Raw genomic sequence first — 16,205 nt, forward strand, 5'->3', positions numbered from 1 at the left:
GCTCCTCATCCAATGGAAATAGAACTCTGAACATCCTTCAATATACCAGCCTGTCCCAAATGCACACAGCTGGCTTGCTGAGAATCTCATTCACAAAAAGAGCACTAAGCTGCTCTGTGCAGGGGTGAGCACTGCTTGGATCTAGGGACCTGATACATCCAAATGCAGGCAGGAAATCCAATGAGACAAAACAGTTCAAAGGGTCCAATAGAGATTGTGGTTGAGACAAATTAAGCAGATTGGTTCCCTCTGGGATTTGGACTAGGAAATATGGAGAGATTTGACCAGTCAATAATGCATATAAAAATGACGCCAACTTCATTTTTCATTCTAGTAGCTACAGAAACAGATGCTACTAGAAATAGCCATGGGCTGGCCCATCAATGGCAGATGGGAAGAGCAGGCTTCCTAGACAGGATGCATTATAGCCACCACACTAGGTGTACCTCACAATAAACTCTCCTTTTCTTACAGTGGCCTGAATGACTGTCTGTTCCTCACTACCAAAACAGGCCTAAGAGATGAATTCCTAAAAGAAATTACTAGCCCACATGGCATGTCTATGCAGAAGAATGCTATTTTTCAATAAAATAAAAAACACAAAATTTAAAAAATAAGATTATTTTCACATTACAAACCAGATATAATTTACAGATATGTACAATTATCTTAAGGAAAAAGAAGTTAACATGTATTTTTTAACAATAAAGTGGTTTAAAGCAGCTAAAAAATTTGCAAAAATTTCTGGTTTCCAATATACCACCAGCATTTCCTATACTGACCGCTATCATAAAAACTGTGTGTCTCTCAAAAACTTAAAAGTTGCAGAGGATGGTGATGCACATCAGATCTCCATTTAATTAGCTTGTATAACCCCCGAAAACATCACATGGATCATGGTGGATAATGGTGGGCGACCATAAATTGAGCCAAATACTACTTCCTGTGATGGTTAGGCTCCTGTGTCTACTTGGTCAGTTAATAGTGCCGTCTGTTTGGTCAAGCAAATAGCAGGCTAATTGTAATACAAGGGCATTTCATGGACTTAAGCACCAGGGAGTTGACTGCATAGATAACTAGGTACATCCACAATGAACTAAGAAGACTGACGGTCAGCAATGAGGGGTCAGCAATGAGTAACGTCTCATCTAATCAGTTGAAGGCCTTAAAAGGAGATGATATTCCAGCATTCACAGGGAGAATCCCCATCACTATTTCAGACAGACAGTGTTTCCTATAAAACTCATTGAGAACCTTCATCAGAGTCCTGAGTAACAGCCTGCCCTATAGAATTTGGCCTTGTGCATCCCAATGGTCATGTGAGACAATTTTATAAAATCTCATACTATTTAAAATAAAGACTGTGTGTATAAATGTATGGAGATTTTGTATGATCTATGTATCTTTTAAAAATAAGTAAAAAATATATTAAAAGAATAGATGCATGCAAAATGAATACTGTAGGTGAAATGAATAAAACAGAACTAGGCAAAACTCTAAAATGCAAATGAGAAAACTTTTAAGTAAAATTACTTGGAAAATTGTAATGAGCAGAATGGTCTCCCTCCCACCTCCACAAAGGTGTCTACCTGTTACCTTCTGTGGCAAAGGGAACTTTGTAGAGTAGTTAAGGATGCTGAGATGAGGTTTATCCTGGATTATCACAATTAATCACAGGGCTCCTTGTAAGAGGGAGGCAGGAGGGTCAGAGTAAGAGAAGGAGATATGATGATGGAAGCAGAGGTCAGAGAGACAGAGAGACAGGGAGGAAGGATGAAGGGACTGGGGGTGGGGATGAAGATCTCAAGATGCTATAATGCTGGCTTTGCAGAGGGAGGAAAGGACTACAAGTCAAGGAATACAGGTGGCCTCTAGAAGGACAAAAGGCAAGGAAATGGTTTCTGCACTAGGGCCTCAAGAAAGAACAGCTTGATTTTTCCTCTGTAAAAAACTGATTTTGGACTTCTGACCTGCAAAACTTTAAGATAATAAATGTGTTGTTTTAAGCCACTACATTTGTGGTAACTTATTATAGCAGCAATAGGAAACTAATAGACATCTTTTAGGTTTCAGGCTGTAATTTGCACTACTTCCTCATATAATACAACTGTACTCTTTAACACCCCATTGGCTTCCAGAAAGTACTTTTAATGGGGAAAAAAATAAAAAATTTCTTCTTAGCGGTCATTTTCATCAAGCAAAAGAGCAAAGATTTTTAAGTGCTAATACAGAACTCAATGGTAATAAAGGTATAACTGGCATTCAAACCACTAGTGTTCAGCAAACTGAGAAAACTTCCTGGAAGAGAATATCTATGAAAGGCCTTAATAAGTTTTAGTTTCTTTAACCTAGTTAATTCCCTTGCTGGATTTCTAAGGAAACAAAAAATAAGGACAAAATGTTTATGTACAAAGATGTTCACAGCAGCTTCCTTTGTTGTAATAGCTAAGCAGTATAAATGCCAATAATTAGGGAATAGCTGAATAAGCAATGGTACATCCACACTATAAATATTATGCAACCATCAAAAATTATGCTTAAAGAGAATGTTAAATGACCTGGGGAAACACTTAAGATAAACCCTTAAAGAAAGTAAGAAATTAAAACTACATAGTTAGGGAAGCAGATGTGGCTCAACTGATAGAGTGTCCATCTACCATTTGGAGGGTCCAGGGTTCAATCCCTAGAGCCTCCTGACCCGTGTGGTAAGCTAGCCCACATGCAGTGCTGCTTGTGCAAGGAGTGCCCTGCCACACAGAGGCGCCGCCACGTAGGGGTGCCCCACGTGCAAGCCCTGTAAGGAGAGCTGCTCTGCGTGAAAAAGCGCAACCCACCCAGGAGTGGCACCGCACACATGGAGAGCTGATGCAGCAAGATGATGCAACAAAAAAAAAGACGCAGTTTCCCAGTGCCACCAGACAATGCAAGTGGTCACAGAAGAACATACAGTGAATGGACACAGAGAGCAGACAACAGGGGGAAGGGGAGAGAAATAAATAAAATAATAAATCTTTAAAAAAACAAAAAATAAAAAAAATAAAAATTACATAATTATATATATAAATAAAATCTCAAGTAAACTGAATTTATCACATTACAAAAAAGTAGTTCAAGATGCATGTTATAACTCAAACATGAGGCCATCAGATGACGGTTCTAAGCTGACACCAGTCAATCTTCAAACTGGAAATTTACAATATTAAATGATAAACGTATTGTAACATTTCATTATCCTATACTCCCTTCTTTCCTTACAAATAATCCACTTCACATTGTTTCCACAAAAAGACTTGAGTCTCTGACCCATTCTGAATATATCCAAAACAAAATCAAACAATTATTATATTAAATCACACTTAGTCTAAACTTTTAAAAGCGTATAAAAACTGAGTGACATAAAATTAACAGGATAAGCTTTCCCCCACCCCCACTGACCTATGACCTCACTTGCCCCTTACTCATTCTGCTCTAGCCACACTGCCCTCCTTGGTACTCCCTAAAGACAATCAGGGAATCAAGTAAACTCCCACCTCAGGGTCTTTGCCTATAATGTTCTTCCCCTACACACCATAAGGCTAGACTCTTACCTTACCTCCTTTCACACCTTGGCTCAAATGTCACTTTCTCAAAGGCCTACAAGGACTACCTCACTGAAACTTGCCCTTGGCACCCTGCTCGTGGCTCTGATTTTCTTTTATCCCCCACAGCACTGATCACCTTCAACAAATAATAGAATTTTTTTTAAAGAAAGAGTATATTTTTAAATCTTTCTACTCCCCTACATGCGCACATATAAAGTTCTTAAAAGAAAACGTGGCCATTTTTAATCATTCCTATGTGTTTCAGATTGTGCCTACCAAACACTTATGCCTTACTGAAAAATACTCCAATTTTATTTTGTTAACATTGTACAGAAATGACTGTATAACCTGGGAAAAAATTAGTAGTTTTTAAATACTTATGTATTAGGCCACATATGTTGAAATACTGTACACAAGCTCCAATGCTACTCTGTAGCAGTAATAATCACTTTTTAAATTACATTTGCTTTCTGTTACTACACATACCATTATATATGCTGTAAATTCAAACTGAGAAGTCCAAATCCTGATATATGTTTTCGTAGTAATAGCCCCCAAATCTCAAATTTCATTTGGCATTTCTCCAGACTGCAAAGCCTCACTGCCTTGTTAAGATATCACTCTGGGAATGGGAAAGCCTAATCAAATATCAAAGGCTTGGCCCATTTCCTGAATTGTTACACATGGGTGAAAACTCCCTAATGTCTGAAATGAGACCCACCAGAACTTTTTCCTTGTGACCATCTTTCATTTCTTTTCTCCATTTTTTCCATTTATTTTTAACACAGTTCCCTTTTGATTTCTATTCCTCTGCTCTTTTGCTCCCTGCATTTGAAGCCTAAACCGTATGACAGCGTCTCTACAACTCCTAAATAAAAGTTCTCACAGAATGCAAAGGAAAAGCCTCCGCAAAGATGTTCTTTAGCCAGTACCTCTGAATGATGTCCTATACTTCCAGTGTCTGATCCAGAATGTTGCTCATTTACATCATCCTCAACGTCTGACCCGGAATCCCGTTCATCCTGTACTGGGGTAGCGCCACCATCATCTGTTTAAAAATAAAACAAAAACCCACTTGTGGGTTAAGATGGATGAGCTCTATGATGGCAATGAACACAATCAATCAAGAGTAATTAAAAAATGTTATCACTGATAAGGTGTCACCAGTAATATTAATATTTTAAACAAGACAATGATACAATACTCATACGAATATCATCTCATAGGCCATACTGTGACATATATGGCAACAAAAAAAATCATGAAAGGGATGCAAAACTTGAGAAGCATCACTAAAGACCACTAAATAAGAGTGTGCTGTTTTAACTAACAAAATGAAGCTATTTCCACTTTCTTTTCCACAGCACTTACAACATTTCTAATTTACTATTATGAGTTACCAAGTCATTTCGTTTAATTTGGGTCTTTCCCCACTTCGATCAAAGTGCGACAAGTGCTGAGGTTTGAGTTCACTGCTGAACTCTGGAGCCCAGAATACTGGGCTCAAGGTAAAAAAGTTTTACGATCAATTATTTAAACACTTTTGACTGGTTTAGAACGCTCAACAGAAAGAAGCATCTCCTCTGGAAGCTCCTTGTAAGCTCCAGGACAGAGGGAAAAGCAAACAACGTTTTCGTCTCCCACGAGGTCCTGCCTTTTCCTCTCTGTATCCCCGGTGCCTAGCACGGCGGGACCGAGGAAGTGTTTAACAACGGGTGGGGGGTGGGTGGGGGGGAGAAAGAGTAAGGATCTCAAGGAAAAGAAAATCCACAAAAATCTACTAGTAAGTGCCAAGGATACATGCCTTACTCTGAAAAATTTCTGCAACTCGACAAAGTCCTATGCTGTCTTTACTGGGAAGTCAGTCCTAAAGGCGAAGATTTAACTAGCACTAACTCGGGGTGAAGTCTAAGGTGGGATTCCCCGCCCTACCCGAAAAGCTCCCTTCAAGCCGAGAAAACTCTCTCAACTGCTAAAACTCTCTCTCCTATCCGGAGAGACCGCTCGTTTCCTAGGACTTTGCACACAGCTGGACGTTTTCACCAAAAACCTTCACCGATTAAGAACTCGGCTTTCCCTTTGCCCCTCTCCAGGGTTCTACCTTGCGCGCTTCCGCTCCGCCTCACCCACTACCTCAGATAGGGCAGGGAAGGGAACATCTCCGCGGCCTCCCTGCCCGCCCCCGCGGCGGTGGGAAGCCCGCCGAGAGGCCGCCGGGGACCCCCGCCTGTCCCCGGGCCTGCCCCACCTGACTGGTCGCCGCTGTAATATTCGGAGTCCATGGCAGGCGGGCTCTCGGCGGGGAGTGTCCACGCCCCGCGCCGCCCCCGTCACCTCCTTCCCGGCGGGGTGTCCCGCGATGGCGCGGCCCGGTGCTCAGAGTCTCCCGCCCGCCCGGAGGGTCTGAGTAAGCGAAGAGTAAAACGGCGGCAGCTGCAGAAGTGGACGCCCCGACCTGGAAGTCCCAGCAGGACAGGTCCTACGCCAGCGGCAAGCAAGAGAACCACTACGCGATCTACTTCCCAGAAGCACCTTTGGGACCAAAATGGCGCCTGCCCACGACCCTCAGCGGCACGCAGCGCGCAGGCGCCGCCACCCGTCAAGTGGCCAATGAGAAGGCGCACCGGTAATGACGACAGGCCTGGCCGGAAAGGAGGACGCCGGGAAAATAGGGCGGAAGCCCCGGCTTCAGTTAAATACATTTCGCCGGGGAAGCCTGGGATGTCCTCAGTGGAGCTGACGATGTTGCATTCTTGGTCGTCTCTCCGTGCCTTGATTAAGGAACTTCACAGTTACGCTTCCGACAAATGAAGACCCTCTAAAATGGCATTTTAGTCTTACTGGCCACTAAAGTTCCCGTCAAGCACCGGGGCTGCTGTTTGCCGCCCTCGGTATGTGGAGGAAATGGCGCACTGCTCTCTGGGACGTGTAGTTCCAAGCTGAGGGTGCCAGGATGCGTTACTAACTGGCGTGGTCAAGAGTTACTCCTTCCCAGGCATTTTCTTCCTTTCCTTTTTAAAATCACGACTTGATTTCCGTCTTAAGACGCCATTTGATCCACGTTAGGAAGTACAGCACACCCTGAGGAGGCTAACAATGTTGAACTGCTTTTGACCCTTGTGACTAGGAAACATCCCTGCCTTTTGTATATCTGCAAAGGCTTACTGTAAAGAATCACTTAAATAAAGCTCTGTGCTCACCCTTTCTCATGACTCCCATAAGATTCGCAGACCATCCCCTTTGTTCACCTGTGATAAGGCCAAACGCAGACATTTTGCCTGAACCTGCTTGATAAGGCCAGAAGCAGACCCTCCAATTTCCGTTCTTTGTCTTTTGAACTGCTGAGGTTAGAATTGTTCCCCCATGAAACTAGCTAGACACAGAGATAACCATTTCTTGCTCAACTGACCGATTGAAACCTCTACGGATTGCAAAACAATCCCCACTGTAAATCATCCAATCTTCCTCTCGTAAAGTCTAAGGCAAAACCACCACCCTGCCAAGGCAGTCTGATCTTCATATCTGGGATACTCTCCCTATTGCAAAAGTGAATTAAATCAATGTCCTTGTTTCTTTTTGTCTTTAAGGACAAAGAGAGGACAGGAGGGGAGAGGGCAACTTGCAGCAGCTCAAAACTCTGCCTTGACTGATGTCCCAGAGACACTGAGTTCCCAGATGAATGTAATGTTTATTCAGCCAACCTCTTGAGACTCTGCAACTTGCTCAATATCTCTGGGAACAAGAGGTCCCTCAATACAAGGAACAGCCCAGCACTGGTCAAGCTGCAGACTTGGCAGGTTCTGGACTTGGCTCTGGGCTTTTTGTACATGGTGAGCTGGGGCAAGTCAGTCTTCTATGAGCCTCAGTTTCCTCACATGTCAAGTGAGGGTGTCAAATTAGAAGATATTGAGTCTCCTTAGCTGAGTTATTCTATGCCAGAGAAGCCAGCTCTCCAAGACTGACCCTCACCCCCCTATTCTGCTATAGCTGCTAGGGGGCTCTGCCATCAAGTAAACGAATAAAAGGAGCCATTTCCCTGGCTATTTGCCTGTTCTCACACATTCCAGCTTCACAACTCACTAGGACACATGGAAGACATGTCCCACCAAGATTATAATACTGAAAACTGGGACCCACTTAAAGCCCACCAATAGCAGGCAATGTATTTCTGAGTAGCAGTCCCATAGCCCAGACAGCCATTAACATGAGTAAAGCGTGTCCTCCACTGCTTACATGGATGGCTGTCCAGAATAGATTGTTCAATGAAAATCTCTTCTGGTACGGCCCTCTATTGAGAGCCTGTTGAAAATATTTATGAAAATTATAAATGCATATGTCTTTAGGCCCAGCAATTCCACCCCAGAAAATGAATCTTATAGACATCCTTGACTATGTGCAAAATGGCATATCTACAAAATTATTTATTGCAGTTTTATTTGTAATAGCAAAAGATTAGAAAGAATCTAAACATCCAAACATTTAGAGGGCTTATCACACAATTATGATAAATCCATACCGTGGATAGTTAGGTAGTGATAACAAAAAAAAAAATGAGGAAGTTCTCTTTGTACTAGGCTGGAAAGATTGTTAAGCTGTACTGGGAGACAATGCAAAATGCAGCAGTGTGATAGTATGCCATCTTTTGTGAAAAGGAGAGGGGAGAAATATACTTTGTTGTTTAAAACTACTTTAAGAAAAATGTGAAAACTGTATGAGGTACAAAGCATTTGTTGTTGGAGGAAAGGGCAGTGGGAACTGGAAGGAAATGAGGGGGAAGGAGCTTTTAATTTTCATTTTTTAAACACATGACACTTACCTTTGATGTGATGGTTTCTATTCTGTTTTATTCCTTTGGTCGTGTTATACAAAATGAACTTGACAGCTCCCAAGTAGGTTACAGCTTGTCATGGGTTGAATCTTTTTCTCCACAAAGGCGTCTTCCAGTCCTAATGCCTGGTCCTGTGGATGTGAACCCATTTGTAAATGGGCTCTTTGAAGATCCTATTAAGATGAGGTCAACTGAATCTGGGTGGACTTTTATGGAATCCTTGTAAGCAGAGGAAATGTGGACATAGGAGCAGGAGGCAGAAGGAGAGAGACGGCAAGGTGAGGGAGGCAGAGATTGTGTCATGGATTGCTGGCAAGATTTTGGATTTCCAGCCCCCATAATTTGAGACAATAAATTCCCACTATTTAAGCCACCCCGTCTGTGGTACTTTGTTACAGTAGTCTAGGAAAATGAAGACACAGCCTGTAGTTAGAAAACCCTGGTATGTTCCAGCCTTCAGTTGCCCAAGATGTGGAAGGTGCCAGGCTGATTTGCTGTGATTGAGTCACATGCCCAAGCCCAGCCTATCTGAACAGAGCTGCCTTCTCTGACTCTGGTCTCTCCTCATGTAGCAAATGTATATGCACACCCCACCCTGAGAAATCCCCACTTCAATGCATTCTTATGTGGGTGTGTGGCTGACAAAAGGACTTTCTTTTTTAAAAAATACACTTTTGGTTTTAGAACATTTTATATGTTTGCTTATTTATTTATTAGAGGTACTGGGGCTGGGGAATGAAACTAGGGACTTCCTAAAGTGGAAAGCTGGCACTCAACCACTGAGCCACACCTGATCTCCTGGAACATTTTAGATTTACAGAAAATTTGCAAAGAAGAACAGTGAGTTCTACATATCCCTCACCTATTGCCCTAGTATTAGCAGCTCACATGACCATATTTTCATTTCATTACATTTGTTAAACCTAAGAAACCAACATTGGTACATACTGTTAACAAAACTCTAAACTTTATTTGGGTTTCAACCGCTTTTCTACAACCGTCCTTTTCTATTAATCTTTTCTAATCTGTCTCAGGATCCCACACTGCATTTCACCGTCATGTCACCTCAGTCTCCTCTGGGCTGTGGCGATTTCTCAGACTCTCCTTGTTCTTTGTGACCTTGAGAGTTTTGAGGAGTTCTGGTCTGACCTTTTATAGAATACCCTTCAATTTGGGTTTGCCTGGTGTTTCTCTAGTGATTAGACTGGGGGAAGAAGAACACAGAGGCACAGGGCCTTTTCGTCACATCAAAGCAACACAGCAGTGTTAAAAACCACCGCTTGGTTAAGGTGGTGCCTTCTGGGTTTCTCTGTTGTAAAGTGACTTGTTTTCCCTCTCCATACTCAGTTCTTGGAAGTGAGTTGCTCAGTCCAGCTCACGGGGTGAGATGTGCTGGGATTCTTTGGTTTAAAACACATGAACAGGGAAGCGGTCTTGGTCCAGTGGTTAGGGCGTCCGTCTACCACATAGGAGGTCCGCGGTTCAAACCCCGGGCCTCCTTGACCCGTGTGGAGCTGGCCATGCGCAGTGCTGATGTGCGCAAGGAGTGCCCTGCCACGCAGGGGTGTCCCCCGCGTAGGGGAGCCCCACGCGCAAGGAGTGTGCCCCGTAAGGAGAGCCGCCCAGCGTGAAAGAAAGTGCAGCCTGCCCAGGAATGGCGCTGCACACATGGAGAGCTGACACAACAAGATGATGCAACAAAAGAAACACAGATTCCTGGTGCTGCTGATAAGGATAGAAGTGGTCAGAGAAGAACACACAGTGAATGGACAGAGAGAACAGACACCTAGGGGCGGGGGGGGGGGGGAGAGGGGAAGGCAGAGAAATAAATAAAAAACAAAACAAAACAAAGAAACACAACACATGAATGACAGAGGCTCTCTGGCAAATTCTTTCCATATTCCCTGGGTCTCTGTAAGGATCAAACCATATCTCCTGTGTCTTTGGAGGGAATGAAACATGAGAACTAGTGGGGACTGTGTGTGAGCCCCGCTTTCCCCCTGACACCCAGAATGTTTGCTGTGTAGCAGGGGGCTTAATAAATGCCTGCTGAGGGTTGATTGAATGCCTGGGTCAGCGAGGCGTTCACGAGGGATCCCCTCAGGCCCCTGGGCATCCTTGTGGCTCAACAGCCTGTTTTGAGATAGTGTCGATTCTCGAGGCAGGGTTAAACAGGGAGCTGCAACACTGGAAGATAGAGCAGATTAAGGAGACTGGACCGTGGGGCTATAGTGCAGGAAGAAAATAAGTTGTTTTTTCAAAACCAGTTGAAAGAAGCCGTAAGTTTTCATGGAAAGTTGGGATGATAATAGTAGTTATCTTATAGAGGTGTTATGAGGATTAAATGAGCTAATATACCTAAATAATGGTTCCTGAGATATAATGAATACATTGGTCATTGTCATTATTTTTAGGCACCGTGAGGACACACAAAAAACCTGACACATGATTCTTGCCTCAAGAAGTTTTCGAGCCATGAGGAAGTCCTACTCTGGAAAAAACTTCATGCCAAGGGGCAAATTATGTGATCTGGGTAACGAGGGCCATGGGAATTCAAAGGAGGGAGAGGGGAGAAGTCTTCCTGAGAGAGGGACGTGTGAACTGATATTTGAAGGATAAAGCAGATTTGGATGGGAGAAGGGTCATAGATCATTCACAATAAGTTAAATACTATAACCACAAATTTGTCAATAAACGCCATGAGCATTTATTTTCTTGCTCCTGTGGGGCTATTGGCGGGGGCAGGGGTGGCCCTCTGCTCCCTGCAGTCCTTAGGGAACCCAGGCTTTCTCTAGATTGTTGCTCCACGTTCCCCAGGGCCTCGGAACCCACTGAGGGAGGCTTTGCTCACCACCAGCAGGTGGGGCAAGAGAGAGTACAGGATGGCGTGGGAGGTTTGAGTGGGCGTGGCCTGGAATTGGAGCACATCACTCACCCTCTGTGATGGCTTGGAATTTTATGCCCCAGAAAAACATGTTCTTAAACTTAATCCATTCCTACGGGCAGGAACGCATTGTAAGTAGGACCATTTGATGAGGCTACTTCCCTTACGATGACCCAGCTGTGTCTGGATGTATCTTAATCCTATCACTGAAGACCTTATAGGGAAGTTCACAAAGAGAGAAACAAGACACAAAGGGAGCAGCCAGAAGCTGAAGGTCAACAGAACCAGAAGAGAAAGGAGAAGCCAGGAGAGGCCTCCATGTGACAGAGGATGATGCCTTAATTGGACATTTTCTCAGCCTCCAAACCATGGGCTAATAGATTCCATTGGTTAAGCCAACCCATTGCTTGGTAATTGTATTAGCTCAGAAATGAAAATGTTCTCTTTCCATAGCCCTCCTTGCTGTGAGGTAGGCTGAGAAGAGCCACGGGACCCAGAGGAAACAGAAACCAATGTTAGTGAACGTAGAGCAGTCTCTGCAGCAGCTTGCATTCCAGGCAGATAAGGCATCTATCCTAACACTTCTTTTCCCAAAAATGGAGCTCTTACCAATGACCCCTCCCCCTCCCCCCTCAACCTCTTGTAAGAACTTGACAAAGTACCATCGTGATGATCAGCATCATCATTACTGTCATTTACCAGGTTTATTGAGGTGCTACGTAATCAATTTGTGCTTTCTCCTCCCACTACCTCAATCTCCCCAGGGCAATTAGATCACCTGACCTGGTCAGGGTGCAGAGGCCCTTGTGTTATAACCAGTGACCTGGTCTTAAATTCCACAACCCAAGGCTGAGAGTTAGTCATTGGATGTTCCACAGCTTTCCGGAGGGAAGAGAACAGCTCTTTCATTTTGTGTCCCTACTTCACTCCTCCTCCTGCCTTGGGCAACCTCAGGGTAGGTCCCTTAAAAGGCTTTATGTTGAGAAAGCATCATGAGATATGAGTCTTTCCTCCCAGACTGAGGTTGTAGAGGCCTCTTTGACCCATCAGGACTTTGGATCCAAGCTTCGCCCAGTCTGGGAACGTCCACCTCACAGATGCTGACCCAGGGAGGAGGAAACATTCTCCTTGAGCTTGCCTGATAACACAGTCATTTCCTTGGCATGTTGGAACCAAGATCCTCCAGGAAGTACCAGTCCAATAGCTTCTTCCTGCATCCTCTTCTGAGCCACATCTTTCTGCCTTTCAAGGAGGCCAAGTGCCAGAGTCACTGCTTCCAGGACCACATCTGCTCTGACCCTTGCTGGCTCCTCTTTCTCCCATTCCCAATCATGCCTGGGCCCAGGAACCACATAAATGTTTCTCTACGGGGGGCGAATTTGTCCCCCAGGAAACATTTGGCAGTATCTGAAGACATTTTTGATGGTCACCACTGGGTGGGGGTGTTGCTGCTGGCATCGAGTGGGTAGCAGCAGCCGGGGGTGTTGCTGAACGTCCTGCAATGCACACGACAGGCCCCCCCAGAAGCCCAAAAGGTCAATAGCACTGAGGCTGAGAAACCCTGGGCTCCATGGGTAGAATGTGTCCTGCGGTAAACACTCATACTATGTATTACTGTGTGTCCAGGGAAACATTGGAGCTCTTCTTCCCAGATATTCCTCTGTCCCAGCACCAACTTGGAGACCAAGGAAATGAAAGAGGAAAGGCCCTTCAGACCCGGGGCTAGAGCATGTAAGTTGGGGAATCACCTTCTCTGAAAATCTCCAAAACTAGGATGCCTCTTCCATCTGGGGGCAAGGGAGCCGGGTGGTCCAGGTTTATTTGCTGGCTGGTGTGGTGCAATGTAGTGAGATAAGCACTGGCTTTGGGATCAGGTAGGCCTCTATTCAAATCTTACCTCTGTCATTTGTAGCTGAGTGACCTGAGCAAGCGGCTTAACCTCTTCGGCTTTAACTTTCTGCCTATAAAATGGGGGTTCAGCACCCCTAATTTATAGAGTTCTTTTTTTTTTTTTTTTAACAAGGGTTGAATCAGATGGCACAGGCAGAGCCCAGCACACAGTAAACCCTCATTCCATGCTGGCTTTTTTTGAGACTGAAGATTCTAAAATTCTCTAAAGCATAGTCCCTCTACCTGTAGAGTTAATGGCTAACTTGGCTGCTATATGCTGGATGGAAAGATTAGGGCCACCAGGGAAGCATGCCACTTCAGGCTGCTCTACGGTGTGTTGGCAGAGGTGAAAGAAACTGCTCTAGTTGCCATGACGATGCTACAGTGGGCTCACTTTGACGGGAATGGGATGAACCACTGGTTCTCCCATGGAGGCATTTTGGCTCAGCTCAAGCACTTACTTTCAAAGTTAACAGAATATTAGCATCTTGAAGAGAATGGTGGGAGGAGAGCTAGGCATGGGGGGAGCCAGGTGTGGGCACCCGTGTGGCAGAAGGGTCTCCCCTGCCCACCACTAACCATTCTTCTTGATTTCCAGGGCTGGGGGTGCCTCAGCTATGGAAAGCCTACGCCTCCAGGAGAACAGCCTCTTGGGGAGTCCCCTGTGGTGCCCTGGTAACTTATACAGCTCTCAGATCAGGTCTTTGCTGGCGGAGGACTTGAGAAAGGTTGTATCAGTTTAATATTGTTTATGAATCCCAAAAATAGAGACTGGGTTATGTTTGTAAACAGGTTTGTTCCTCTGGGCATATTGGATTACATTGGATTCAGAGGTTTCACTTTTAGTTGATTAAATAACGATTGAGGCTTTGATTGGGCCATGTCAGTAGGATGTTGAGTCCCCCGCCTTTGGTGGCGGGGGACTCACAGAGAAACCGCACCGCAGAGAAGGGAGTTGGGAGTTTTGATATTGGAGCACTGGGAAGTAAAAAACAGAGAAACAGATAAGTGAGGAAGGAGAGAAGGTTCCGTTAGAGGCAGAGGCCCCAGAAAGAGAGATAAGCTGTTTGCCTGATATTCGACAGCTTGCTTTGTGGAGAGAACAGAGCAGCTGAACCTGGAGAAGAACGAATCCTAGGAAGAGAGGAGCCCAGGAAAGCTGAAACCTTGCAGACGTCGGCAGCCATCTTGCTCCAACATGTGGCAACAGACTTTGGTGAGGGAAGTAACTTACGCTTTATGGCCTGGTAACTGTAAGCTCCTACCCCAAATAAATACCCTTTATAAGAGCCAACAGATTCTGGTATTTTGCATCAGCACCCTTTCGGTGGACTAATACAAAGGCTATCAACTAATATGTGGGCTTCAGTAAGTTCCTGCCTGGGAAATTTTTTTTCCTCCCCTCCCCTGCCCCCACCCTGCTGGTTTTGCTGTCTGTGTCCATTCGCTGTGTGATCTTCTGTATCTCTTTCTCTTTTTGTCTTCTCTTCTCATTTTTCTCCTCTAGGATTCACTGGGATTCAGTCTTGGGGGTCTCTGATGTGAAAGAGTTTTCCTGTCACTTGTGCCACCTCAGTCCCTGGTCCCTGCTGCGCTTCACCTTGACTCTCCCCTTCGTCTTTCTTTTGTTGCGTCATCATCTTGCTGGGTGACATCTTGCGCTGGCGCTCGGCTCGCCACGCAGGTACTGGCTGACCATGCGGGCACACTTTCTCTTTTCTTTTTCACCAGGACGCCCCAGGGATTGAACCTGGCTTCTCCCCTAAGGTAGGCGGAAGCCCAGTCGCTTGAGTCACCTCCGCTTCCCCCGTCTGAGATCTTTTACTGGCATAAAGCTTTGTTTGCTGCGGTGCCAGACTTGACAGCGAAAGGCTGGGTGTGCTCTGACGGCCATCTTAAACCATCTTAAAGGGCGGTGAGGAAGGAGGGAGCTCTCGTGGGGCAGCCTCGAGGGCTAAGTTCGATGTCGTCTGAGAAACTGCTTATGGTGTAACGCTGACTGTGCAAGAAAAGCGGGAGGCACGTTTGTGAGTATCTACAATGTCGTCATAGGCTTTTGCTGGAGACAGGCATAAGCCTGGAGAGGGACATCTCCTAAGTCATTCTATTCTCCACAGATATTCCTTCCCACGGCGCGCGGGGCGTGGAGGAGGGCCCCAGAGGACGTCTCTGCGCGGGGCTGCCGCAGACAGGCAGTGCCAACCCCGAAGGCGTGCCAGGGGCATGCTTCTAAACCAGAGGGGCCACCTGCAGTGTGAACCCCTGAAAGCAAATGTCGACCCAGAAACTGGATGAGCTTTTGGGAGGCACGGGGCGAGTCAGAGCAGGGCCCGAACTTGGGACGTTTGGGGGTGGGGGGAGGAGCCGTGTCGACGCAGGGCTCAGCGCACCTGCTTCCTCCAAGCGGCCCTTCACCAAGGGCGCCCACCTCGCTCCCTGGGAGGAGGGGTCGGGGTCTCCGTGCGTCCCGCCACAGGAGCACCGGCCGCCGCGGGGGGCCGTCCCCGCCCTCGCTGGGGCTGCTGGGCCTCCTCTCTGCCGCGGGCTACTCCTCTCTCCCGCCAGCTTCCCCAACACGCCCGAGCTCGGGGGCTGCCGGCCCTGCTCCCTGAACTCCACCTGCGGGGTGGCGGCTTCTCCCCACGCGGTCTCCCTGAGCTCCCCGTCCCTCCCAACCCCTGGGAAAGGTGCGCAGCCTGCCCCGCTCCAGGGGGGCCGCCTGCCAGCCCCTCTTCCCCCGGGGAAAGGGCTGCAGGCTGAGGGGGCTGAGGCGCCCGTTTCCCCCCGCCTCCAGCACCGGGCACCCACGCATCGCCCCTCGCCCTTCCCTGGCACTCGCGGCCACTGTCCTTCCCCTCCAGTCTGGCCTCTCCCGGGACACGGCGCCTTGTGGCCCTCCCTTCAGGAGGGGGTGTATTTGCCTCAGAGCCCCTTCCCCTTCTTTCAAGTCCCAGCCCCAGCCCTCTCTGCTCACTGGGACCCCTGCCCGCCCCAGGGCCTCCCGTGCTGATGCCCCAATTAG

The 16,205-nt window shown here is 46.4% G+C and overlaps 1 protein-coding gene across 6 annotated transcripts in view; it reads right to left on the reverse strand.

Moving 5' to 3' along the window:
* The window catches only part of IWS1 (interacts with SUPT6H, CTD assembly factor 1), a 49,178-nt gene extending 42,788 nt beyond the window's left edge, over window positions 1–6,390 (reverse strand). For 5 of the 6 annotated variants that reach the window (XR_011649301.1, XR_002796962.3, XR_011649300.1 and 2 more), the window contains exons 1-2: window positions 5,830–6,386; window positions 4,514–4,629 (exon numbers count right to left, since the gene is read on the reverse strand). Coding sequence is in view for 3 of the 6 variants with exons in the window: in XM_058301176.2 (XP_058157159.1) it covers window positions 4,514–4,629; window positions 5,830–5,863 (150 nt within the window). In the remaining 3 variants the exon portion in view is untranslated. Of the gene's footprint in view, window positions 1–4,513; window positions 4,630–5,829 lie in introns of all 6 variants that reach the window. The other variant, XM_004459214.4, reaches the window with a different exon arrangement.
* Between the last annotated feature and the right edge of the window lie 9,815 nt (window positions 6,391–16,205).

This window comes from Dasypus novemcinctus, chromosome 7 (assembly GCF_030445035.2).
Source record: "Dasypus novemcinctus isolate mDasNov1 chromosome 7, mDasNov1.1.hap2, whole genome shotgun sequence".
NCBI lineage: Eukaryota > Metazoa > Chordata > Mammalia > Cingulata > Dasypodidae > Dasypus > Dasypus novemcinctus.